This window comes from Lepisosteus oculatus, chromosome 5, assembly GCF_040954835.1.
Source record: "Lepisosteus oculatus isolate fLepOcu1 chromosome 5, fLepOcu1.hap2, whole genome shotgun sequence".
NCBI classification, from domain to species: Eukaryota; Metazoa; Chordata; class Actinopteri; order Semionotiformes; family Lepisosteidae; genus Lepisosteus; species Lepisosteus oculatus.
Genome location: NC_090700.1, coordinates 15596855 through 15623653, shown reverse-complemented (window position 1 = coordinate 15623653; position 26799 = coordinate 15596855). Strand labels below are relative to the sequence as shown.

General features: G+C 37.0%; 2 protein-coding genes across 3 annotated transcripts; both read left to right on the top strand.

Annotated features, from left to right (window-relative positions):
• Positions 1-361: 361 nt before the first annotated feature.
• Positions 362-13013, top strand: ccdc169 (coiled-coil domain containing 169). The gene is made up of 9 exons (XM_015341991.2): positions 362-378; positions 1201-1479; positions 1995-2077; positions 3547-3657; positions 5447-5487; positions 8892-8990; positions 9128-9181; positions 11590-11666; positions 12817-13013. Exons 1-9 carry the CDS (start codon positions 362-364, stop codon positions 12911-12913), a joined length of 858 nt encoding a protein of 285 aa, XP_015197477.2. The 3' UTR covers positions 12914-13013.
• A 2132-nt stretch (positions 13014-15145) lies between these two features.
• LOC107076751 (spermatogenesis- and oogenesis-specific basic helix-loop-helix-containing protein 2) lies at positions 15146-25742 on the top strand. 2 transcript variants are annotated; one of them, XM_015341848.2, is made up of 11 exons: positions 15146-15218; positions 16958-17175; positions 17899-17963; positions 18044-18148; positions 18971-19082; positions 21093-21224; positions 21719-21866; positions 22654-22721; positions 23052-23131; positions 23718-24220; positions 25397-25742. In XM_015341848.2, exons 1-11 carry the CDS (start codon positions 15177-15179, stop codon positions 25412-25414), a joined length of 1491 nt encoding a protein of 496 aa, XP_015197334.2. In that variant the 5' UTR covers positions 15146-15176; the 3' UTR covers positions 25415-25742. The 2 variants fall into 2 exon arrangements, with proteins under 2 accessions (XP_015197334.2, XP_015197336.2); XM_015341850.2 differs by lacking the exon at positions 15146-15218 and adding an exon at positions 15313-15495 and having other exon boundaries at positions 25397-25741.
• The last annotated feature ends 1057 nt before the right edge of the window (positions 25743-26799 follow it).

The window sequence follows — 26799 nt, the reverse complement described above, 5'->3', positions numbered from 1 at the left end:
TCCCTGAGTACTTTCGAATCCAGACTCAAAATCTTATCATTAAGAAAGGCTTTTACTTTCATTGATGTCTGTCTGCCTCTTTGCATCTGCTATTACATTATAAACTCCTCTGTTTTTTTGTGCTAATTTCATATCCTACCTTTGTTGTTGTTTTCATTTGTTTTACTTTTCTATAAATCGCTTTGAGAAGTTGCTTTTAAAGACACTATATAAAATAAAGTTTATATTACTACCCATTGTTCTATGACCATCAATTTTGGTAAATACATTGAAAAGGATTGAACGCAGACATGTATACATCATGTACCGCATGCATGTTTATATTATTGAAAGAAAATTAATTAGCGCTCAACGTATAACAATGGCTCAGAGGAACAGGTAAATCTAAAAAAATCTAGTTTTGCCTTTTGCGTTTATAACGCCAAAATATTTAATAGAAATCTTAATTAGAACAGAAGAGTTCTGTTTCCTACAGGGTTGGGATTGGACGAAGTCAATAAGCATTCATACCCATAATTTATATTGTATACAAAGTGTATGGCGAAAATGTATGTCCAGGCATTTTCAGAAATAAACTTATTCCTGGGGAGGATCGTGGAAACGTTTATCCTGGTTCCATAAAGCGCAAGGCAAAACAATACTAATGGACGGACGCCAGTCCTCGGATCTCGCCTGAATCTCATTTTCATGACCGAAAAAGGGGTTGTTATGCATTTATTGCCTTACTGCACCATCTAGCGAGAGACTGGAGTTGCTTCAGAATAATCATGAACGTGTACCGTATGACTTTACTAAGCGATCAAAACATTCAACTACTACAGCATTTAATGTAATTTAATGAATGTAATTTAATACATTTAATTTAAAATCGATAAATCAAATAGGGCCAATTATTAAAAGGTGTAGATATAAAACGATACCAAAATGCATTAGGTAACTAGACAAAGTATCATTCGTTCAAAAATGGGAAAGGTCATTAAGATTGCTCACAACGGATGGTCTCTCGTACTCAGAGCGTTTATTTAGCGTTAAATCCCCGTTTTTGCATGATACTATTACTATACTAACAGTGAAGGCAAATAATTAGGCCTAATCTATGAAAGTACTTAACAGGATATTATAAACTACCCATTAGTTCCAGAAGACCAGTATATTCAATCTTCGTTTCCACCGAAATCGCATCCATTTTCCAATCTACAGTTTGAAGCAGGCGACGGGGTCAATTTTGAAGCCAAATGACTCTTTAAAAGAAGTAAAACTGCTCTACGAGAATCCTTACAGCTCCACTACAGAAGTCCGCGGTAATTTTCAAAGCGCAGACTCAGCCGGTCATGTGCCGGAAGAGCAGATCTCCTTGGAAACGACTTCAACAAAACCCTGGTTTCTGCTGTTCATGTGTCTGAAAATGGAGGGGTTTGAGTTTGTTAACTACGATGCTCCTCGATTACGGTTTGAACTTGACCAAGAGAAGCAGATGAAGTGAGTTGCTTTTCCAGAGCTCGTTGCATTCAGATGTAAATTAAAATTAAGATGAGCACTTCGGGTATCGTTTCATTGCAAACTCACCGTTGAGAGTTTTTCGTCCATCACTTCTGAGTGTTCGCAAAATGCCATGTCCTTTTCAGATTACAGATTAAATGATGCAAAACTGTATTTTCCTGGACGTAACTGTTGTGTATAACCAATTAAATAAATAGGCAAGGAATAAATTAAAAAAGAGACTACAAATCCAAATAGAGTTCAGATGGACATGATGGATTTCTCGGGCACTGTAGTGAAGTTTCAGTTATGACATTCTCTGTGTAAAACTCGGTAGTGATCGATCATCACTTACAGCCCTGATCCTGAATGAATGATCGAATTGTTTTAGTCGAAGCTACGGTTTACCCAGAAAACTTAAAAACGCAGCTATAATATTATTTAAACACGACAGCGCAAATAACCACCATATTCAAAGTAACCCACTGTAATTTCCTTGAATTTTTGGAATTCAGGGAAATGCTAGAAGACTCAGTTTCTGAACTTAGCACTACCGTGATGAACTTGGAGAAGAGACTGGCCTGTGTAGAAGACGAAGGTAATTTTCTGGATGATTTCCTCGTTAACAGACTTTTTTTTTGTAATTCTTCACTGTGCAAAATCATAGTTAATCGTTCATCATTCATAAACTGAATAAGTAAAATCTTATAGTGCATCAAGTAAGACCGAACATTTACACAGATAAATAAAGAAGCAGAAGGTATTAAACAGCTTGGATCATGCTGGGTTTTATTTTAGTATCAGTGCCACAATGCCACCCCTGTCTCAATAATGAAACACCCTTTGTTCCTTGACACTGTATACATTTACACATTTCCTCCTGCATCAACACTTTTTTTTAATAAGCCATTCCATTTAAAGTTGGCAGGTGGGGTGATAATTAAGTGATGTGGAAGGAGATTTGTTTTTGGACAGTGGACTTTAGAAATGAACTGCAGACTTGTAAATGTCCAAAATTAAAATTTTAACCTGGTAATATGACGCCTACTCAATAAATTATGCAAATTAAAGCAAGCCTTGCAAAGGAGACAATATGAGACATTATGTGAGGAAAGATGAATACTTCATTTAATATGCATATTAGTAAATATACTGTACGCAGAGTCTCATAACTACTTCAATATTACTGTTTTTAAAAAGGAAGTAAAGGGTAGCAAACATGCAATGAAACTGAGCTAAATGTTAAGTGCATCTCACCAGACCATGTTTCAAAGTTTGTTCATGTCGGTTTATTGATACTGCCCTCACTTTAAGCTTAACTAACACAAATTTACACATAGTGTACCTGTAAAGCTGACTGAGAGTGGTCCAAGAGGTGGGATACTATTGTTATCCACTCATACCCTGAGGAATCTGTCATAGCATGTTTCTGCAGGGAACTGTTACTGAGCTGTTTGAGTTAATTGAGCAACTTTCACAAACTAAAAATAACAAATGTAAATTACAAAGCTAAATACATTGAACATGTAAAAGACTATATAAAAGTAACTCATCTTTCTAACTTTGAAACATAGTCTCGCTCACATAAGGACCTCATTTTAAATCTGCGCTGAAGGATAGAACAAGATAGATATCAGGTGAATTGCTCATGGTAACCTGACATGCGTCTCCGGAAACAGCGGTTCCTAACCTTTACAAGTGTGCAGACATCTTTTCAATTGCCAAAATATTTGCAAGCATTCGCAATGTACATGCCTTAAATTAGGTTAAATTCATATTCATCATCGCAACAAAATACATCTGTGAAGCATTGCAGTGCCTGTGTGTTAACATACATAGAGTGTTCCAAGTTAACGTATTGAGATGGTGGGTTTCTCTGACTTCATAAATAGAATGGCATGAGCTGTAGCTGAAAATCTGGTTCCAGATCCCATTTTCCTTTTCACTGACCCCCCCGCCTGTGTAGCTTCCTGGACCACCATACAGCATACTGTAGGTTAGAAACTGCTGCTGCTCTAGGAAAAATCCCTATAACTTTTTTTTTTTTGCTTTAACCCTTACATCCAGGAAATGAGTGGAAAACCAGACATGACACGCAGCAAGAGCTAAACAGGCAGCTCGAAAGGCAAATTGCTCTTCTGCAAGAGAAGCTGGAAGAGATACGGGCTAATCCTGTCGGTGAGGAACAGACCGTTTTGTGGACTGGTCCACAAGGGCGGACCGGTGGCTCTGTGGCTAAGGATCTGCGCCTGTGACTGGAAGGTTGCCGGTTCAAATCTTGCGGCCTTAACCCTAACTGCTCCAGGGGCACGGTACAATGGCAGACCCTGCGCTCTGGCCCCAAGCTTCTCTGTCTGTGTGTCTGTGTCTCCATGGAGAAAAGCTGGGGTATGCGAAAAGACGAATTCCTAATGCAAGAAATTGTATAGGGCTAATAAAGAAACATTGCAGCTATAAAGTACTCGAGGGCCAGCTGGCACTCTCCAGGGGGCAGTTCTTCAGGGGACAGTTCTTCCTTAGCAGTGTTGTTTCACGACCCTATTGTCTCACTCATGTGGACAAACAAAGAAAGGTGACATGAATAATTTGATACCTGTTCACACCCTCTGTTGTAGGGCACTGATGATTGATGTTGAGTGGTCTACACTATGTAATGGATACAGATTTTTGTCATCCTTGTTTTAACCAAAAAAAAGCAAGAGGCTTAGGGGAGTGTTAAGAAGGAGGAAGTACAAAAACGGTGTAGATGAAGAGCACAAAGACAGCAAGGAATATGTTATAATTTGTTGAAACGTATTCTAAGTTGCTGAAAGAATAAGGGAACTTCCATTGCTTTGGTCACTGAACGCAGAAAGGACACACAAAGGAGCTAAGAGATCTAAATTTTACAGAACTCTTAGTTTTAAATACAATTTTGTCCAATTTTGAATGATTGCATTGCATTTCTCAACTTAAACAGCTATTGGAAGTGTAATAGCAGTGGTTTATGATAACACTCATTAACATGGGAGCAACAAGAATCAGACTGATACACTGGTACTTCAGCACCCACGATGAAATGAGCCCCATTGTCCCAGGTAAATAAAGCCAGATAATAAAGGCTGGTATGGATGTTTGTTATATAATATAGCCAGCAGTCATATCACTCTGCAACTCACAGTTGGCAACTCACTAAAGCTCAGCAGGTGTGAGCCTGGTCAGTACCTGGATGGGAGACCTCCTGGGAAAAACTAAGGTTGCTGCTGAAAGAGGTGTTAGTGGGGCCAGCAGGGGGCGCTCACCCTGCGGTCCATGTGGGTCCTAATCCTCCAGTATAGTGACAGGGACACTATACTGAAAACAGGCGCCGTCCTTCGGATGAGACATACTGTAAAACCGAGGTCCTGACTCTCTGTGGTCATTAAAAATCCCAGTGCGTTTCTCGAAAAGAGTAGGGGTGTAACCCCGGCGTCCTGGCCAAATTTCCCATTGGCCCTTACCAATTATGGCCTCCTAATAGTCCCCATCTTGAGTTGACTTCATTACTCTGCTCTCCTCCTCACTGATAGCTGATGTGTGGTGAGCATATCATATGGTTTCCATAGCATCATCCAGGTGGATGCTGCACATTGGTGGTTGTAGAGGGGAGTCCCCATTACCTGTTAAGTGCTTTGAGTGGAGTGTCCAGAAAAGTGCTATATAAGTGTAAGCAATTATTATTAAAGAGAGTTGCTGGCTCTAGGTGGGATTTTCTTTGCCTTCCGTACACCACTGTATGCCTTTGTAAGTCATCAGAGAACTGGGTTTGACTGTATTGCGTGTATTACCCCATCATGAAAAGATAACCAGACAGAGGAGTGCTCCCCAAATGTCTCACAGAGAAAATGAAATTGCAAAGACAATTGGCAATATTGAAGGAGAAATAGAACACTTGCTCTCATTTTGTGATTTGATTTCCTAAATTAATCTCAAATTATTTTTTCTACAGACAGGTTTTCCTCCATACGAACATACGATGAGATGCCCTTGGTGAGTATGATATTTTAAGTTGTAATACTGTAGTTCATATAGAGACTCTTTCTTCTAAAGTGTTTTTATATGTTAGAAAATAACTTATTCTGCTGTGTAAGCAGATGTAATAAATTCAGTGGTTTCGGTTATTCCTTCACCAGGAGAACAAGATACATAATTCTATTGAATAAATTGTGAAAAAGAATAAAGAAATAAGTAGTGGGATATATATTTTTTGTTTTCTTTGCATCAGTAAGTCAGACATCATTTCAAACAAAAGTTCAGTTGCTCTTATGAAAGAGAAGAAAGAAATCAAAATGCACAGTACCTGTTGGTACATAAACGTTTATAACAAAACCAGAATGAGCATTTAAAGAGCTCTCACCTTAACTTTAGTACATCTTGATTTAAGTATCTAAGCATTTCAGCTGTATGGAAAAGGAAAAGCATTCTGCAAGCAAAACTCTTTCAGTATATAAATCTAATCAGCAGGGAAGATGATTTGGAAACTCGATAGGAATGTTCTGCAACAGGAGAGTATCCATATAAGACTATCTATATAAGACTTTTGCTTTTAATTTACAAGATATTTGGAATAGAGACAGTGTCCCTTAGAAAACCTAAGAAAGGAAACTGTATGTGACACGGTTGAGAATGCTCTGATAGGTATGTGAGACGATCAAGATAGACAAAGTGAGTAGCGTTTACATCATCAGGCAGTGGAAAGTACAGGAGTGAAGACTCTTCTTAATAATTCATAATTTTATAACAATTTCTTACATTTATATAGCGCTTTACTGGACACTCCACTCAAAGCGCTTTACAGGTAATGGGGACTCCCGTCCACCACCACCAATGTGTAGCACCCACCTGGATGATGCGACGGCAGCCATAGTGCGCCAGTATGCTCACTACACACCAGGTATCATTTTTGAAGTGAACAGAGTGATGAAACCAATTCATAGATGGGGATTATTAGGAGGCCATAATTGCTAAAGATCAGGGAGAATTGTGGCCAGGACACCAGGGTAACACCCCTATTCTTTTTGAAAAATGCCCTGGGATTTTTATGACCACAGAGAGTCAGGACCTCAGTTTTACATCTCATCCGAAGGATGGCGCTGTCCCCGTCACTATACTGGGGCATTAGGAACCACACAGACTGCAGGGTGAGCACCCTCTACTGGCCCCACTAATACCTCTTCCAGCAGCAACCTTATTTTTTCCCAGGAGGTCTCCAATCCAGGTACAGACCAGGCTCACAGCAGCTGAGCTTCAGTAGGTTGTCAGTTGTGAGTTGCAGGGTGACATAGCTGATGGTATGGTCAAAGGAGACTGTTAGAAATGACCAGAATGGCACTACTGGGAAGAGGAAGACCAAATACAACATGGAGAGAGAGAGAGAGAGAAGGAGATGGAAGAAGATTCCTGTGACTGAAGATGGTGATGAGCCAGGATCTGCAAGAGTATTCTCATTATTTCACAGATTAAGATAGGGTAATTTATAAATACATTTTTCCATCTAAAAATGCTACTCGACGTAAGAATATGTACAGTACATCATATTTTATTTCTACACCTACTGCCCACCTCCATCCCTTCTGTGTTCTATGAGTAAGGCTGCCATATTTCTTGGAAAAATTTAATCATTCTTCCCTCCCAAAGCTTAGCAGATTTGCAGACACCAGCAGTACAAAGCTGAACAAATTTTATTTTCAGTAACAGTCATTTAATGGTCAGTACAGCACAGTCATTTTAAATCTATCCTCGATGCAGAAAGCATCTGCTTTTAAAAGTTAAGGAATTAAAGTCAGTTGGTTGCTGAGACAGCTGTGTGAAACAGACCATTCAACTGAGGAATTAGAACTACACCGAAACCAAACAGTTGCAGAGATTTTAGAATGCCGAAGAAAGAAATCAAAAATCAGTTTTGATAGGCAGACACAAAGCATTAATAAATCATGCATATATCTTGTATGAAGTTAGTTGAGTACCATGAAGAAAACAAAGATATGCAAGTTAAAATTAACATATAGAACAGCTTTCCCTGGACAACCTACACAAACAGAAAACAGCCTGACAAATTGGAGGACTATTCTTGCTTGTTTGTTTTCTAGTAGCTAACTGATGCTGTCTGATCAAGAAAGCACAACAGCGCCTGTACTTCCTAAGATGGTTGAAGAAGCCCTAAGATATCTCCCCAGATCCTCACTAACTTTTACAGATGCACTACAGAAAGCACACTGACAGGTTGCATCAAAGTGTGGTATGGCAACTGCAGTATTGCTGACCGCAAAGCCAATACAGCGGGTGGTGAAAACTGCCCAGTCCATCACTGAGGTTGCCTTCCCATCCATACAGGACATTTATGACAGACGGTGCTTGAGGAAAGCTCTAAGCACCATCAAAGACCCCACACATCCCATCTACAGACTGTATGACCCTCTACCATCTGGAAAACAGTACCGGAGCATTCGGTCCTGGACTACCAGACTCAGAGACAGTTTTTACCCCCGCACTATCAAACTATTAAACTCCCAGCCTCTCTCACCTACGATCTGAACCTCACAGTGCCTTCTCTCTTACCAAAAACTCAAACACACATTGAAATCTACCTCTACTCACATGTCAAGAAGCTTACTCCCCATAATTCTCTATCCTTTATTTCATTCTGTTGATGTATGATTTTGCACATCTGATGTTGTTTTGCACATCACCTGTTACCTGTTGTTGTTTTGCACATTTCCTGTTGTTGTTTTGCGCACTGCCTGTTGTCTCTGTCTTTCTTTTCTTATACAATTGTATTATTGTTTTTTGTACTACTTATCATCTGAGAGCTAGCTAAATAGCATTTCGTTATGCCATATACCTGTATATGAGTATAATGACAATAAACTTGAATTTGAACTTGATAGAAGGATTTCGTCCTTCCATTATTCCGGAGGACCATAGGCTATCTGTTTCGACAACATGACAGCATAGCATATTCAATACTGCTCCTTAGCCTCTTTATTTAAAAAAGTGTCTCCTCTTCTCAGTCTTTAAGGGATGTCCTCATAATGTCCACTTTCTATTTGATAGGTGTTTAATAATGCCAAAGAAATGCATTGGGTTGAATTTATCTTTTATAAATATAATTTTATATTTTACTACTTCACCTTTCTGCTTGACAGATTCTTTTCAGTCTAGGAAGCAAGAATTATATTTTTGCTTCTCATGTTACATTTTAGAAGTATAGCAAAAATGCAAGGATTTGAAACAGATGAGAAGTGGGACCCAGCTAACCACTGGGTGGATGTGAAACCTTGATTATGAGATCTCGTGCTTTATCATATGCGCTCAACACCAGTTTGTTGTCTCTCAATTTGCATTGATGAAAAAGGTGCAGCATAAACATGCTAGCCTTTCTTTGTTTTTGGCAGGGCGCACTGAAACAGCTGCTTAAGCAATTAGAAAATGACAAGAAGAGCCTCCAGAGCCAGCTTAAGGATTACATGCTTCGAACAGAGCAGGAAGCAAAGGTTTGCACAGTATCTTTATAATTGCAACAATGTGGAAAGTGGATAATTTGTCAGTAGAAATACTAGTAGTCGCAGATATAAGACACTAATCTTACTTCATTAGAGTAACAGTTTTAACTCTGGCTTTTGGTTTTCAGGCTTATCATAAGGCAAATGATGAGAGACGCACATACCTTGCAGAAATTTCACAGGTGGGAATTTGAAAGGATCTTTCTCATTTTTGTAGCCAAAGTTGTCAAGCAGGGCTGGCAAATTTAATTATGAGAATGCTGCAGTGCCATCTGGAGTTTCTTCTACTCAAGCTTCAGTTTGGCAAATTAGACATTTTGTTTGTTACTTGGTTAATTAAACTGCTTGACAGGTTTGCAGTGCTTGATAAGTGGTACTCTGTTTTGAATTCCTTCATCTTTTACGTGTATGAACACGTGTGTGAGTACATTATTACTTTGATTATAATTGAAGCAGATAATTACATTGATTATAACTGAGTGCATATGTTCAAACATGAAACAAAGGACCCTGTGGCCCTGCAACAAGTTCTCATTACCTGGACATTAGTGAACTAAACAATGAATTTTGTCTTAGTAATTATTTAATTTGGGAAAATTCACTTCATTTTTATTCCCGATAACCGATTAGTGAAAGTTTAATAATGAATTGCATTGGGAAGCCCAGTGTGAAAGGTGGACCTGACCACATTTGCTTTAGAAATGTATCCTTGCTTTTTTCTTGGATGTTTACATTTGTTCCTGATTTAAAACCAAGTAGACCAAAGTCAAACAGTTCTATCAAAGTTCTATCAATAAGAAATGTCTCCTTTATGGTCACACTCATACTGCTTTGACCTTAATCCTTTCACTTAACAGCTGTCTTACACAATCATTAATCTTTCTGATTTTGGGACACTTCATTGCATCTGTTACTGTGGATTAAAGTGCCTCAGTGAAGTAAAATCTGCAGACACTGGAATTTCTACTCAGCCATTGAACTAAAGGAGAATCAAGACTGATATTTGTGGTTGTTTGACTAACTAAGGTATCATGCAACTTTTCTGTGTGATAGCATACAGTTAACATGGCAAATCACAAGACCACTCTGTGCAGAGGGACACTGCTTTCTTAATGTCTAATTTTGTCGTTCATTCTTAAAAAGAGAATAAAAGGCAGCCAAAGGTGAATGAAGAGTTCTGTCATCTTGATGATCACATTCCTGTTCTTTTGTAAACGCTATATTCGTGTCTTTTCAGGTTTCTGTTTCAGTTAGTTTAGGTGGATTAAAAGCATTACAAATTGAGTTAGATTCTAAAATATCGCCAATATGTTTGTTACATCCGTCTGATTTGGAATAGCCAAAATGAGCCCAACAGTCTGGAGGGAATGAGGAAGTGCAGGCAAACTCGCCTCCATTCGGACAACTGATAGGCACCACAGCACCCTACAGATAATCCAGCTCTGATAAATAAAGACCTGCATCCCTCACCAACAGCACTACATGTCTGGGAGGCCTCAGGGGCTGTTGTATCCCAAGAGAGCCCTGGCCAACTAATCCCACACTCCCCTTGGCAGCGTTCAGCCAATTGCGTGCTGAAGCTTGGGGAATCCCAGTCATTATCGGGTCACCAGTGGCAAGACTTGAACCCGTGATTCGAGAGCCCGGCCTTCGCTCAGGTGGTCAGCCTGACTGGTCGAGTCCATTGTGAAGCCCAAAAGCGAACATACAGTACTGTAGATCCATTGTTTTAACAGTGTATGATCAGAGCAGGATATTGAATCAATTAAAACTTAAAAGAGAAAAAAAAACAAATTGGGAAATTGTTCATAATATAATTATATGAAATCCTAAAGATAATACTATACTTACTAGATTTTTTAAACATGCTGAAGTCTTGTTCGTAACATTTTCTGTGTTGCATATCATTTTCTTTTCAAATAAAATACTGTTCATTATACTCTATGTCTTTAGCAAATTCTGCTACATTGTTTTTCGATTTTTGAATGGGAGCAGATACATTTGTTTCCTCTAATTCTGTCAGTGTTATTCCAGTTCATTGCAATGATTTGCTTCTTTGTCCTTCTTCCTTTCAATATACTGTACATCTTTTTAGGTTAATTCTAGTAAGTGCCATTACAATAACAAGAGAAATATCCATCGTGGAAACCAAGAAAAGAGGTTAAAAACATTCATAAGAGTTTACATGGACAGCTGCACAGAAATACATCAGATTTTTCCTCCAATATATGTAATTTTGTGTTGTAGCTCGGTGTCATTTAACAATTATGGGTATTGCAAAGTTAAGAAATGTATTTCAACTATATAATATTTTGTTTCAAAAATTAATATCTTTGTAATTCCTTAATTACTTTTGCAAGACCTTTATAAAGATGTAAGAAAACTTAATCCTGACTATGACCCAAACCAAAACTGTAACACTCCCTAACATTATTAATAACATTTTAAAAGGATGTCTGTTTGTAGGTAATTATAAAAGTGACCTAAAGTAATGTGTGTACTAACCAACAAAACTATAAAAAGTAATATTTAGCTGCATATGGCTAAAGACACCTATGTTGTGGTTATAAGACTCTGGGCCTTTGTTCAGGCATCTGCGGTGTTGGATTCAAGCAGAAAACAGCAGATGGTTCAGGCACACGGGACCATGGAAAATCAGCTTGTGAAGTATGGTACTTTTTCTGTGTTCAAAAATCAATAGGTGTATGCTTAGAATGTATTTTCGAATACTACTTATTGAAAATAAAACTGAAATTGCGCAAGACATCTAAATGGTACTGAATTAAAGATGAACCTTAATTCCATTCACAAATTTCAATCATGATACTTGATTGCTTTCCTGCTTACCAGTGGTGTCTTCAGTCTAACTACTGGAACTGGTGTTTTTGTCATTTGAACTTGTAGTCCAAGCTAATTTAATTTGAAATTTGATGTGTAGATAGATTTTAACCTAGTCCAGACTATAAAACAGAGAAATGTCAGAGCACTGTAATTCTGCAGTCTTTTTAAAGCTCAAAACCTTTTGTGATGTTTTGAATGAATCTTGAGTCCCTATAAATATACACTTTAGTATTATTAAACAAGTGCCTTAATGATCTAAATATAGATTGCCACCTGTTACCTTTTTACCTATTTGAGATATTTTCTTTATAAGGGTGGGGTAATGTGACAAAATTGCAAATGATAAATTAATACTCATTTTAAATTTACAATAAATGATTTTATTGTATCAGTATCGAAATATACTAGGAAATATGCACAGCTACAAGCCTTCTGTACAGCTATACAAAGATCTAATGTATTTTAAACCTGATAGCATTAGAAAGAGTGCTGTCTGAGTTCATTACATTGTCTGGCTCTCTGGCAGGAATAATGTAATGTTATGAAAGATGATTCTGTATTTGGATTGTTTCTGTAAATTTTATTTAATGCATGTAATGATCAGAGATTTCAAGGGCATAATTTAAGCAGAGATGCATCCCTTCAAGAAGCACTCCAAATCTGATTACATGCTTTCCTGCAGTGTTCTTCAAGCTGTTTTATTAGCGCAATGTATTACATTTGAAACCAAAATACTGCATTACACATAAAAGGAATACTATTGGAATATACCACTGCTATAAATATATTTATACTGTATATGTAGAAATCATTCTACCTTTTTACAATATGTCAATGTCAATTTCATTTGTTTCATTTCATTTTTTAAAATTAGGATGCACTCCTCTTTTTTCTTTTCTTCATGGTTGTTGAGGCACAAAGCTGTAAGTAAAACATCATACCTGCTTTTCTTTTACTCTTTTCGCTTTTTATGCAGAGGCAGCTACAACTTGCTGAGCACAAACAAAGATTCCGAGAGAGGACCCATAAGGAAGACGGCCACCATAAGTCGACTACCAAAGATAAAACGCTGATTAAAAAAAAACAGTTCTTATGCACAACAGGACAGGGCAAGTTAGTCAGATATGTTAGAATTATTTTCTGCATTTGTATAAAAGATGTATTTCTTTACGCTGTTATTTCCTTAATGAAGAGACTATATTTTTTTCTCTGATTCATTAACATCATTGGGTTGTAGTAATCATAATTACCCATCTTTTTTTTTTCTTTTTGTTACCACATCTACAATGTTTGTATTGCATAGAGAAGATTGAGGGATTTAGTGTCTGTCCTCTTAGGCACTTTCAGGCATCTTTTTTGACACTGCAACCATGTCACAGGAGAGAGCAGACTGACGCAGCTCTCACTATTAACATTGGAAACTGCAGATGTCCGGAAAGTCACAGGGGTCACTGTCGCAGTGCTAACTCATGGGACACTGGCTGACTCAAACCCACCCAAGCCTGTTGGCACTTTTTCAGTTGAGGGCCTCCAATTTCAGAACTTCAGTGATGACAACCAAGTCCACAAGCAGTAGTATTAGCTGTAAGTGGATGTCTGTGTTGAAAACTCAAACAGCCTCCCCCCTCTGTGAAGCATACACTAGATGGTGGATAATTCACAAATTAACTTATTGACTTAAATATGTATATATGAATTGAAACAAAACGTTTTATTTGTGTATGTTTTAAGAAAAATAAAGTATATATGCTTTGGATATGAAATATTTTTGCTTCATATTGATGTGACAAAACCTTGGAGTATGTCTTGACTGTAATATCACCTCATTAGTGATCGAGTTGATTGGGGACAGGTGATGAGGTGAGTTATCCAGTTGAATGTTTAGCCTGGTGAAAATCAGGAAACAAAAACACTTCAAGTGAACAATATGCCCTGCATGTCAAGATAACAATGCCTTTGTGTCATATGCAGACCGGAGCAACATCTCATTCTGATTCTCCAGTAGTAGAGAAAAATCCTCTTCATCAATGAATAAAGATTTCGTGTACACTATCTTTATAGACACTAGCAAATGTGGTGCAAATGTACACACTGATATGCTAATTGTGTATTCAACAGACCTACAGTATGCACTAGTGTGATGGTCAGGGCTGGATTGACTAGTCTCTTGACTAGCCTGACTACATAATCAACTTAACACTGAAGTCCTGGGACCTCCCATGCTGTTCTTGTGCGCTCATTTTGATGTTCCAACAGGTCAACACGTGTACACATGATGCCTTTTTAACAACAGCTTACTTGCAAGTGGGAAAGTGAAACTGATAGAGTAGCTACAGTACCTTACTTTCCAGACTTGAGCATTTGTGCAATTTGCTCCGATGGGGCATCTAGGACAAGGTTATAGATAGTTCTAGGTTCAGCTTTTGAAACTTCATATCTGAAAATACCGTGATGACTGAATCCCATGATATATTGGGTTTGAGTAACACATTTTATTTCTTCTCAATCTAGATTTGCATTTTGTTGGATTTATATCAATAGCAACATAAATACAACAACATCCAAATAGAGGGTATAACAGGCTTCATTCACTCTCCATCCCTCCTACCATGTTTCCTCTCTCTAACCAACCTCAAGAGCTCCCCATTTTTTTAAACTATAGAACTCCACAATTCCAACACAAACAAAAGATCCCAAAACAAACATCCCAAATTACAGTCCCGTAAGCTGAATAAGATATAACTGTCCAAACAGGTGCAGAATGCCTTCTCACAGTATTAAAGGGTTTTTAGTTAATTTCACAGCAACATTTGAATAAATTGCCTCTCCTGAAAATTCAGGGTTGTCACGTTTTTTGATCCAAGCCAAGGCAATTAAATATAGTTAGTACACTTACACTTGATAGTTAAAATAAGAAGTAATGGAACAAATAAAATACTTATATTGGTTGCTTTCATTTAGAATAATACATTTATACAGAAAATAGTGAGCTGTTGAAGTAAAAAGTCATTCTTGAAATTAAACAATACATAATTAAGTCTTTGACCTTCCAGGTTAATAAACCAACAGTTCTGTGTATGGTGTGACTGCAACTTTACAGGTTTATAATATATTTTAGAGCATGCTTCTTTTATGTCTACAAAAATCAGTCTCAAACTACTAATTATGTCGCTGCAGAAAACAATTATGACACGACAGTTTCCAGCTGAGAATTGTGTTGCACAAGGCGTTTTCCAATTATGTCATTCGGAATTGACACAAAAACTGATTAATAAAAATTTCTCTGTCGTGCAAAGATTCTTTTCTACACTTGCATCTGCATTTCCACGCGGCAAAATGTCTTCGGCACGCGAGTTAGAACACGATCCTTCTAACAAAGTAAGGCCAGGAGGAGTTGCTGACTTTTCACGTGTTTTCCTTCCATCCGATTTAATTAAGCACTTTTAAGGCTGTTTTTCTTTTTTTATAGGGTGCCGTGCATTTGATATGCGGTGAAAGATTTGCTTTCTGTTATGTAAATTTCAACAGAGTTGCTGTGGTCTGTAATCACAGATGCTGAGGAAAACGTTATTCTTTCTAGTGTTTTGAGGGCAAAACCGCTAAATCCTTGCAATTCAACTTTATAGTGTTGTCAAGTTTAGCTTGAAAATAAACGGTAAATAGTGTGTTATTATAACTTCATTCCGGTTAAACACCAAATAAATAATTTTGAGTTGGTTATGTCTAAGCTAAGTAAACCTGTAACAATTGTATTACAGTATTGTTTGCAGCACTTTACGTCAAATTAACAGTAGCTTCAGCATTACAGCGTTGTTTTATCGGGAGGGCGACAAATACCTTACTGGAATGTGTGTATATATATATTCGTATGAGCTTAACATGCAGAAGTTACTGGAATGTGTTAAAGTTTATCTGAAAATGCAAATATAAATTGCTGAGGTATACTGTAGAAAGCATGGAAATGGACGCACAGTGTTTTAAACCAAGCACTTGTAATAGTTATTGTATTTCCCCCATTCAGCTACACTGATGTATGGCGTGTTGTCATTTTGTGGGTCTGCGAGACCGATTGATTTGGTGGATGGTGTGAAGGGCATTTGGTTAACCTCTCCTCTCACAGTACTGTGCTTAATGCTCGTCATGCAACCCATCCGATATTTTTTATCTTAAGAGTTGCCGTTTCCTTAGCCGTCCTAGACTGTTAACCGGCAACGGCACTTTGGTGCGAACTTCTGTAATGTTTCACCACCAGTAACAGCCATGTCGGATTTAATCTTTGTTGTGAAGTAATCACTACCCACGACAGTACTTGTTGAGAGAATCCCTGTATTTAAAAAAAAGTGCAGTTTGAAAACTGGGGACCTGTCAAACTTTCTATGCAGCCGGAATAGAGGATGGGCTATGTTACTCAACCCTTTAAACTATTTGTTTAGTGTTTTTTATATTGGGGTTTTTTTTCCCATTCCAATGGATCCCAAAATCTTATCCAAAAGAATATCCTTTATTCCCCAGTGAAGTAGAGGGTTCTCTACCTCATCTTAACTGGTGGTGATCTGATTCACAAAAATTAACAGCTGTAGGATTAGGCTTACCCAATAAGGTACTTGGGATATCATCCCTACTCTTAAAAACAATGCCATAGGACCTTTTAATGGCCAGATAATTGGGACTTTAGTTCAGCATCTCATCTGAAGGACAGCACTTCTTACAGAACAAAGTGCCAGGTCACCATACTGGGACATTTGATTTTGGAAAATTCTAATCCAGAGGGAGGCAGAAAGTGGTTTGACAGGGGGCAAAAAACAAAACAATTTAATGTGATAAATTTTACGATGATCCAAGTTGGATGTATGCTCTGAAATGCTGAATAATTCAGCAGCCTCAAACACCTGCCTTATTTGAATACTTTTTATCCCATGTGTGACTGCCTTTCTGATGTCCAAATTAATGACCAAATGAATTACCCTTCAAATTCTGTGTGACTTGATATTTGTACTGGACAGCAGGGGTTTATATGATCATTAGCACCATATGTACACCCTATTGGCCAAACATTGGATGAATGTCCTGTTTTGAGATCTTTAAGATATGAAATTTATATATGAAATCTCTTCCAGAAAGATTTCAGCGCCTTGCTGATTGGTGATGAAGATGCGGTTGACGTGACTACTGCTCTTCTTCAGGACACCCTTCTGAGGTTTGGCAGTGCTACTATCATGAAGAGCCCGCTGCAGACTGCCACAGCACTCCTAGATATTTACAGCTTCCACTTCATGTTCGTGCACCTGAGCTTGACACAGCCTCTGTCGGATCTGAAAAGTCTCCAGGTTATTAGGTAAAAAAAAGATCCTGTACAAAATAAGAAAATGAATATGTGTGAGGGAAGTAGATTGGAGCCATATGTTACTCACAGGGAAACTAACAAGTGCATGTGCTATAAATTCACCCGTTAAAACATTTAAAAGAAACATCAGCCAGCTGTACTTCACATTTGACATAAAAACTAATATACATGTATGTCTCGCTTTGATTATGCAGCCTATTTTTTTCACTTCCTTGTTGGTTCATATTATTTTCACGCTGTCGCTGACAGCATGAATCTGATATCTTTTAATTATTAATCTGAAGCATCACCAGATGTATAAACCAATGCTGTCATGCCTTGAGGTACCATATGCTATAGAGAAGGTTCAGATGGGTCACATTTTTCAACAGTTTTCAGTTAACAAGATTGGGATGGAAATAAATGAAGAAATACAGTAAAGCATTTGAGAATACATCGGTTTTGGGTCTAAATTAAGGAGGTTCCATGTGATGAACTGTGGTGTATAAATGCCCAAAATAAACACTAATAGTCCACCACTTCCCTAGAAATGTTTTTTTTTTTCTGACACATTTGGATTGGTGTCAAAATCTGAAGCTTTGCAAACTTTTTAAATAAGTACTTTTATAATCTCATTATTTTAATACAGTGTTAATTATAAAAAGTGAGAAAAAGAATACAGTGTGATTAAAATAGGAAGGAATCAAAGTGCTTCTTGTTTCTTGTTTCCAATAGGAACAACCAAAGTAAGAGGTCAGAGAAAGTAATCTGTATTGTAATTATTCCAGAGATACACTTTGGTAGGTATGCATTGAGTAATGTTTTTTCTGAACCTCGTTGATAAGATGACAAGCTACTGTATAACTGAGCTCTTTTCCAGAAAAGGACCTCATAGGCAGTGTTGCAGACTTTATCTTCACCAAGCCATTGACGCTGCATAATATAGAGATGGTTCTTAAAGGATGTGACTTCATGTGTCAGAGAAGTAAGTATTAATGTAACCATCCTGCAGTGTTGTTCCCTGAGCACAATGGTTTTGAAACAAGAAGCAAAATGACTTCTGAATGACTTGCAGTTGTTATTACACTTAACTTTTAAAAATTGGTGCTGCTTCCAAACACTAGAATCTTGGAAGAACCTTTACTGTGAAACACATAGCAGAGGGAACAAGTGAAAACTATGGAGAAGAGCATTTAAAAGCGAGAACAGGGGGCACTTCTTTAACCCAAGGGTAGCAGCAGTATGGAACAAGCTTCCCAACCATGTTGTTGAGTCCAATATACTTTCCTTCAAGAAACTGCTGAGATACTTGGAGCAATTAACTACTAATTACTAAATGTACAAGATAGTCAAATAGCCTTCTTTCATTTGTAACCTTTATGTTTTTATTCATAATTCACATCACGGTGTGGAAATTTGTGTTCTTACAGAACGTTTACTCATTTTACTACCATTTTCACCTTAATTGGTAGAAGTATACTGTATAACAGACTCAATAAGCCAAATATTCTTTGTATATGCAGATTCTTTGTATAAGTGTATGTTACAGTAAGATCACAACTCCATGATAGTATCCCTCAATATTTAATAAGGGATTTCACATATTTGCTGAGATACAGTGTACTGTATATACAGTATGTACAGTGCATGGTTTTCATGGACTCATTTCATGGAAACATTAAAGGCTTTCTTGAAGTATTATGGCTTCTTAATTCTTAATGTCGCACATAATAACTGAATGTTCAGAATTATAGAGGGGTTGCCTCAGCAAAGTTGTGTGATCAAAAACATGTTCTCTCTCCAACAGACAAGAAAGACAGTAACTCCAATCCAAACCCAGGTTCAGATGTGTGGGCTGTACAGAAACAACAGGAACCTGCCAACTCTCAGTGGGACTTAGGGCCCTCCATCCAAAAAAGGCTTGTTTTTAATTTTTGTAATTCATCATTTTTGTTGTCTGCTAAAGAAACAATCATTTATGGTATTTGATGGGAGAGGTGACTTAATGCTGTGCTTACTGTGTGTGGGTCTACCACCAGACATACTAAGTTTTTTTTATAATACTTATGTACTGTACAGGTACATGATACTCTTTTGTAAATCCCAACCATGTTTGTAAAGAAACTTCCATATGTCTGGGATAGGATAGCTGCATTCAGTTTTCTTATGACACAGTTTCAGTTTTTTCCAGTATTGCATTTTTTTTGCCTTTGTTTGCTAGAGTTACTGTACTTAACAGTTGGAACTTACGAACCATTTTTCGATGCATATTGATTGAGCCACTGGTTATTGCTTGGACACACTCATTTTTAAAGCACTATAAGAAAATTGAAGTTTTGGCTCTGCTTGCTGTAGGGACAGGCAATTCATTTATGATTAATGGCTTTGTCTAGGGGAACAATCTGATTCTGTTTAAAGCCTGGCATACCTGGCCTGCACAGAATGTGTAATTGACTGACCTGAGAACTTAGCCAAGTAGTCACTAATTTAGTCAGAAACCAGGCTTTTTTAACTCTTTCCTTTCTGGAATTTGGCAAAACAGAAAACATTATCTGCCGAATTCAGCAGTGTTGGATTACAGTCGTGTTTTGACTAGCTTGACTCTTGACTTTAAAATACTGTAGCATGAGAAATAGCATTGTATTAATTGAACATTAAAAAGGAAAGCTACACAAAATGTAATGTAATAGACTAACACTAAGAATATTGTCTACTAAGGTGTGAAATGCTTCTTGAATATGATTGAATAAATTAACATAGTGAAACAAAAGACGCCATGCACAAAACATTATGGGGAAACCTCAGAAAAAATAAAAATACAATACATCAACTTGAGCAGTGATTGTGTTTCAGAAGAAAGAGTTAACCAGAAGGTCATTGTGATCGTCTGTAGTGCACAGTATCAGAGTAGTGCTATAATAGCTATTTATAGCGTTCAAGAGAGAAATACACTTAAAGCATATTTAGTGCGTGACGGAAAAGATATTGAAAACCGAAATTGTTTACAAGACCAATCCAAAAGGCCTATCCCTTTACTGTTTTAACTGTATCATGTGCACTAATTATTCTCCACCTGAAAATTTACAATCTGCTGTATGCGTTTAAGGCAAGATGATGCACATTAGTGAAGTAAAGAGGTGCAATCAAGGGCTAGACTTTTATGAAGAATCCTAAATTACTTGCATACAGTAAACCTCTAATACTCTGATAGTTGACGAGGAGTCATAGCACCTTTTTCTGAAGTAAGAACTAACATTGTGCGGTGTTTTCATTATGTGGTTTTAATAAAAATACAAGAAAAAGTGGACCTAATACAGTATTTAGGAAATTAAAATGTAATTATTTTCAAATGATCCTTTCTTGCAAGCAGCTGAGTCTTGCACACTTTTATTTTTTAAAAGAGCACCTAGAAGCACACAGAGTTGTGCCTCAGAGAATATTTCAGATGATTCTCATTGCTTTGTGACTACTGGCTGCTCTGAAAGGAATTTAACATGAAGAGTTACTTTTGGATTTTACATTAGTTCATCTGCATTTCCAATTCATACAGTACCTCACAGTTGTGCTACCTGTATAAGATTTTAAGACTATAGCTTAAGGTTTAATTGGCACAGAGAACCAAGCATCCACTGCTCTTATAGTGAGAACCCTTCCCAGGGCATATATGGAAAAACCTTATCCTACTATAATACTGTTTTAATTATTTGATTTAAAGATTTTCAAATTATGGACAAGGTTTAAATTTTGGCAGCTCCTTTGGTATTGGGTCAGTCTTGCAATAAATAGTGTCCACTTAGATTTTTGGGGGAGGCAAAAATAAATGCCTCAAAATTTGAATTATACAAAAGAAACCTTGTAAGGACTGCCAGTTCCTTAATAATAGCATAATACCTGTTAATGGTGTTTCAGTCTTTGTTTTTTCTTTCCAGTGATGCGTTAAGCTTAGAGCCCCCTGACCAGCCTGATACCGGTGAAGCTCAGTCTCTGTCAAGTTCATCATCTCAGAAGACCAGTTGTACAAATGAGGCTTTTCTTCATTCCAGGAAGGAACAGAAAAGAAGGTAAAGGCCTAATGTAGCAGGACATGATACAAGTGTTGCTAGGCACAGGCAACCTAATGGACCCTAGAGAATTGTCCTCCCCTGTTCATGTGAGCCAAAGAAATCGAAAGAAAAATCTTAATTTTTAATATGCTGTCAATCAATTTTTATAATGGATATGACTTTGAATGGCATTAAAAAGATAAAATCTTGATTGGACAAGGCTACATTTTCAATATCTGTAAATGATGCAAAACATTTATATCGATGTATACATACAATAGGTAACTCTAAATTCTAAAAAAGGCCTTTGAAATCAAACTATTGATTTACCTTTTTGTCCACTGAAGACTGTCTGTAATGTACAAGTTGAAATATTTGGACATATTTAATATACTATTATTAGCTAGTGTTGCAGGTTTTATTTTCTAATGTATTATAGCCAGTGTTTTTTTTATTCAGTGATATCACTGTGGGACTAAAACTATTAATGCCTTTGTTCTCCCTTTGGAAAGGTTACAGATTAAAAAGTGCTGTAACCATCTGCGTGACCTGCTGCCATTTTTGACAAAGAAGCGGGTTGACACGGCTTCTGTCCTTGAAATGACTGTCAAGTACATTAAGTACCTTCAGTGCCGGGTGCCAGAAGAAACTTTGTCAAAGGTAGCGAGTTATTTCTCTAGGTGGTAACCCTTTGATCATTGACCTGCATTGTAGTTCGTGATGTAATTATGCAGTTAACTAAGGTGTTAGACAGACTGGATCATTTCATGGAAACATTTAATCAGAGTATTTATTTAATAGACTGTGAATGTGATTATTGTGTGTACAACAGAATTGCACATATTTAGCTTATTGAAAATGCACCATAATACACACAGGTTTCCATGGTTAAACAGCCTGGCAAGCATACAGTATAACAATCAAAATGGATACTTGTCTGACTCCTTTCATTGTCACAGCCGTTAAATGCTTGACTGTTGTTTTGCCATGATTTTACCATACATTTGAGTTCCATAGATCCTTATAATTTGTAAATGATCTATGTCTATATTTAGGTGGGGAGCTGCGTCAGCATGCGTAGGCTGCAAAGGAACAAGTAATAGGTTTATTCCATGCTGAAAAGAGAATAAAGGAAACTTCTTTTCTTTCTTCTCTTTTCAGCATGGACTAAACCTATTACTTGTTCCTAGTTCTATATTTATTCATGTTTTATTTTTCAATTTGCTTTATTACGTTTTGATTTACCATGGTGAATCTTTATAAAGGGAAGAACGTGTCAGGGCTATATGCTCAGCTCAAGGTTTTCCTGGAGTTTGAAAACATGAATACCTAAAGAATTGAAGATACATGTGTGAGAAAGAAACTAAACCCTTGCAATGGACTGGGATCAGTGGCATTTAGATAACAAATGGAAAAAGACATTTCACTTTTCTTTTTCATGTTTCAGGTTATTAAAGCCCTGGAAGAAAAGATAATGAGGCAATGGTATAAACCAGTGAAATTGCCCACAAAAAGGTACTTTTTCTTTTGTTTCAACAATTCATGGACTATAATATTACATTTATATAAGGGAATGTATTACCAGTATACCCGTTATTGTATACTTGTTCTTGTATGACTGATTAACAATTTTTTACCTAACCATGATCATTCTGAATTGCTTGAAACTGCACTATTTCCAAGTACAGGTCATCCTTTAAAATTTTAAATTGCATAGAATGATTGAGGTAGTTTTTAGAAACTTACTGGTATCTGTTCCATCCTGACATTTTCTGGTGAACAATACAATAAATGGAATTAATTTAGTTTTCTTAACTTATTACATTTCCAATTTTCTTCTTTCAGGAAATATATAAAGAAGAAGAATCAGACTTCAGAGCCTGCCCTAGCCACTGAAAAGCAGATTGATGAAGACCTGATAGATAGTATGTAGCATCTTCTTTCTGCATATTTTATAATGTCAAAACGTTTTTAAATATCTCTGCTTCTTTGGTCAATTTTTTTTTTTTTATGTGAGAATTCACATCGTAGACCTGTTGTAAATTAGACATCCTGTGTTTTGGAAGCTGCTGCGATTTATTTTTTACATTATGGTGTTATATTAATACATTGTACTGAATACGGTTAGGAAATAATTGCTTATGGTTAGGATTACCCTTCAGTTATCACAGGAACAGATATTCTTTCTTTAAATGAATAGAAGATTCTAGTAATTTATTTTCATATAGTAGGGGTGTTAACCTCAGGGTCCTGGCTAAATTCCACTTTGAGTAAACAAAATATGCCCTCTGTTAATCTAATCTCTAACATAATCTTATGGGGCTATGGCAGAAGATATCCTGGCATTTCAAAGAACATTCTCTGGTGTCCTTGAAGAAATTGCCAGATGGGGTCCGTGGATCAATTAGTTACTAACTACCAAACAGGCTGAATGCGTTGAATGGGCCTCTACTGACTTTTACTGTTGCTGCTATTCTGTTGTTTAGTTGTGCCTATTTTTTTATTTTGCAGATTTCATTGCAGCTAATGTTTTGGGCAGATGCATTCAGCCTGCGTTGCAAAAACCATCCAATCCTTGTGTGGCCATTTACCCGCCTGTTGCCCCAGTCATGGTTTCCAGCTCCAGCTCTTGCTCAGCTGTTTCACAAGAAGGCTTTCCAACCCATCAGCCACCTGGGATGTTTATGGCTTCAGACCCATCTTTATCCTATTTACCAAGCTTCAGTTCCTGCACAAATTTGCATAACCCTTACACACTGGAGCAGAGTTCTGGACCTGGAGTCCCCCAGTCTTCTTACTGGCCCGTTGAGTACCCTCTGGGCTGCTATGAGAACTCAGGTCTCCCCTTCGCCAATGACAGCATGGCTGTTTATACTCCACAACCTTCTCTCACGGAGTCCACAGGGCCTCCTCAGCCTTACAGATTCCAGCTTCTGGCAATAAATTCCAGCAGTCAGCAGCCAGCCGGGAGCACAGGCATGAGTCCTTTTCAACAGTACTGCAATGGAGCCACGGTAAGTCAGTCACAGACAAAACCCCATCAGTGACTTCTGCCTTCTTCCTTGTTGCATGTTGCATTAGTTGCATTTGGTTTGTTAAAATTAAAGTGAAAATGAATACTGTTTGTATTGAAAAATGTTAGGAAAACCAAATAACTTAGTGTTTCTGTAAACGTGCATCAAGCATTGAACACCTTTTGATAAGAACAGGGCATGAATCACACATGGTGCATGAAATACTTGTAGTCTTAGCTGTGGTGAGGGTAATGGTCAGTGGGACGAAACTGCACATATCCCCAGGCTTCAGGAGGATTGAGAATTGATGGAAGGCATGCGCTTCAAGTCAACCCCACTTTTCCTTTGCCACACTTTATAACCCGATCAGTATTAAGATGAAAAAAATCTGGATTAAGGCAAAAAAAGACAAAAAAAAGTAATGCAGGAACACATTTTATTTCAAGAAGCTGCTGAAAGCCTGAGCAGTTAGTTCAGTCATGGCCTGAAGTTGGCACACTTCACAGATCATGGGACATGCAGTGACTGGATGTGGAACTAACTTCAGGACATGGTTTTCATTTTTTTGTACGTTTAAGTGAGAACTTCCCCCGCAGTTACATTTTCTCATTTTCTCAGTGGTAAGGAAAATCTCAAAGCATTTTGAAGCTTGAACAAAACAATGGTTTAGTTTTCATTCATTTAGGTACTTTTGTAGTGGTTAATGATTAATTCAACATGTCACTACACAAGTAAAACAAATGAAGGATATAAGACCCTTAACAGATTGTAGAGCAAATGTAATAACTTCCTCTTCATTGTAAATTAAGAAGTAATTGATCATGGTAGTATGACATTATTTTAGTCCCGTATCAAAAGTAATGCTTTCTATACATTTCATTTCTGACCTGTTGAATTTGTCATTCGTTATTAAGTCTCCATGGAATTCCCAGGGCCATGTACAGTATGCATACTGTAAGGTAGTTACAATGATTTTTTTAAGTTAATTAAAGGTAAAAGTAAAAAAAAAAACATTTGTGGAATGACATGGCTTAAGATTGAAGTCATAGTGTTGTTAACTCAGAATGGCTGTTTCTCAGCTGTGATGATATGAGTTTTTATTTTAAAATGAATCCATTTTTATATATGGTTTATCATTAAGACTGATAACATTTTTACATGCATTATTTTGTACAGACTTTCCAGGACAACTGAAATTGGAAAGAAGTGTTGAAGAGAGTAACTGGAAAAATAACCTGTAATCTAACTCGGAATGCCATTACAATACAATCTAGTTATATGGTATGGGGAAAACCTGTCCATACAGTCTGCCATTTTATTTGTATTGTAACATTTTTGTTTATGTATCCTCTGCAGTAGGAAAAAAAAGAAGAAATAGAACATTGTTAGTTTTCCAAATGAGACTTGTTGAAAAGCAGAACTCAAGATATGTGCTTATTCTCATTACTTATCTGTTTCTTCCTAGCTTTTATTATGTTTTCCCTTTATTTATGAATTTTTATGTATTCATATATAGTATATGCAATGATTATTTAACATTTTTTATTAGGATGGTATGTTTTCGTTGCAATAAAATATAGCTGCAGTCAGCCATATGTTTACTCATACAAAAATTGGGTTTTGTCACTTTATTGTTCTTTTGCCTTTAAGGGCCATTAAGTAAACTTATATTCTGGGCTCCAAGGTGGTGTGGCAGTTATCACTGCTGCCGTAAAGAACTCAATGAAGTTCTAAGTTTGATTCTGAGGCACCATCCTTGTGAGGTTCGCCTAGTGTTTCTGAATGTTCCAGTTTCATTTTGTCACTCATAGACATGCTGTATAAATTAATTGGGGGTGTTTAAGTTGTCCACGTGTGGATCAGGTGGTGGACTAGTGTCCCATCAAGGCAGTAATTCTGCCTTATACCTAAATCTTCTTCTTGGACAGCACATTGTGACCCTTACCATAATTAAGCAGCTTTCTTTCTGAGATAGATGAATGGTCAGCATTGTACTAAGCAAGACTAGAGCTTTTTGTATTAAGTGTACTGTAGCTCCAGGAGGGGTGAGAAATTTATCAAAGAATATGGACAGATTTCTCTTTCAAAAATGAATATTTCCAATTAAAGTTGATTTCACTCTTCTGTACGATTTAGTCCTGCAATAATGATGTGTACTTAAGGTCACATCTGTTTCAATCTTTATCTCCACTTTTAGTTACTTTAATCCAGATTGTCGCAATTACTACTACTGTACTGTATAAACTACTGTACAGTATCATTCTTTTTTTGTATACATAAAATAACTAATACAATCTGTTCAATCGGAACTTTTTTACTAGTGTTTGGGTTTCTGAAAAACACATTAGGAAGAATTGCACTGAAAGAGTCTGGTTTCATAAGAGTGAATGGTTATTCACGAAGGCAGTATCTGTTTTTTTTAGTTCATGAGTGGGTAGATCACCATGTGTTTCAAAGGATTTACTGGTAAGGAATCCGAGGGTTTGCAAATGGAAGATTTTCAAGTCAGAATTGTAGAATTTCAGTATTTTTTTAATTACTGTTAAAATTCTGAAACAAAGCAAAATTAAAAGGGAATA

What these genes read in the sequence shown, in the direction of transcription:
- ccdc169 (XM_015341991.2), top strand. An exon ending in GATACGGGCTAATCCTGTCG is followed by an intron (nt 3,658 to 5,446) that starts GTGAGGAACAGA and finishes TTTTTTCTACAG; the next exon opens with ACAGGTTTTCCTCCATACGA. An exon ending in GAACAGAGCAGGAAGCAAAG is followed by an intron (nt 8,991 to 9,127) that starts GTTTGCACAGTA and finishes TTTGGTTTTCAG; the next exon opens with GCTTATCATAAGGCAAATGA.
- LOC107076751 (XM_015341848.2), top strand. Translation starts at nt 15,177, where the DNA reads ATGTCTTCGGCACGCGAGTTAGAACACGATCCTTCTAACAAA. An exon ending in TATTCCAGAGATACACTTTG is followed by an intron (nt 17,964 to 18,043) that starts GTAGGTATGCAT and finishes GCTCTTTTCCAG; the next exon opens with AAAAGGACCTCATAGGCAGT. An exon ending in CAGAAGAAACTTTGTCAAAG is followed by an intron (nt 21,867 to 22,653) that starts GTAGCGAGTTAT and finishes TTCATGTTTCAG; the next exon opens with GTTATTAAAGCCCTGGAAGA.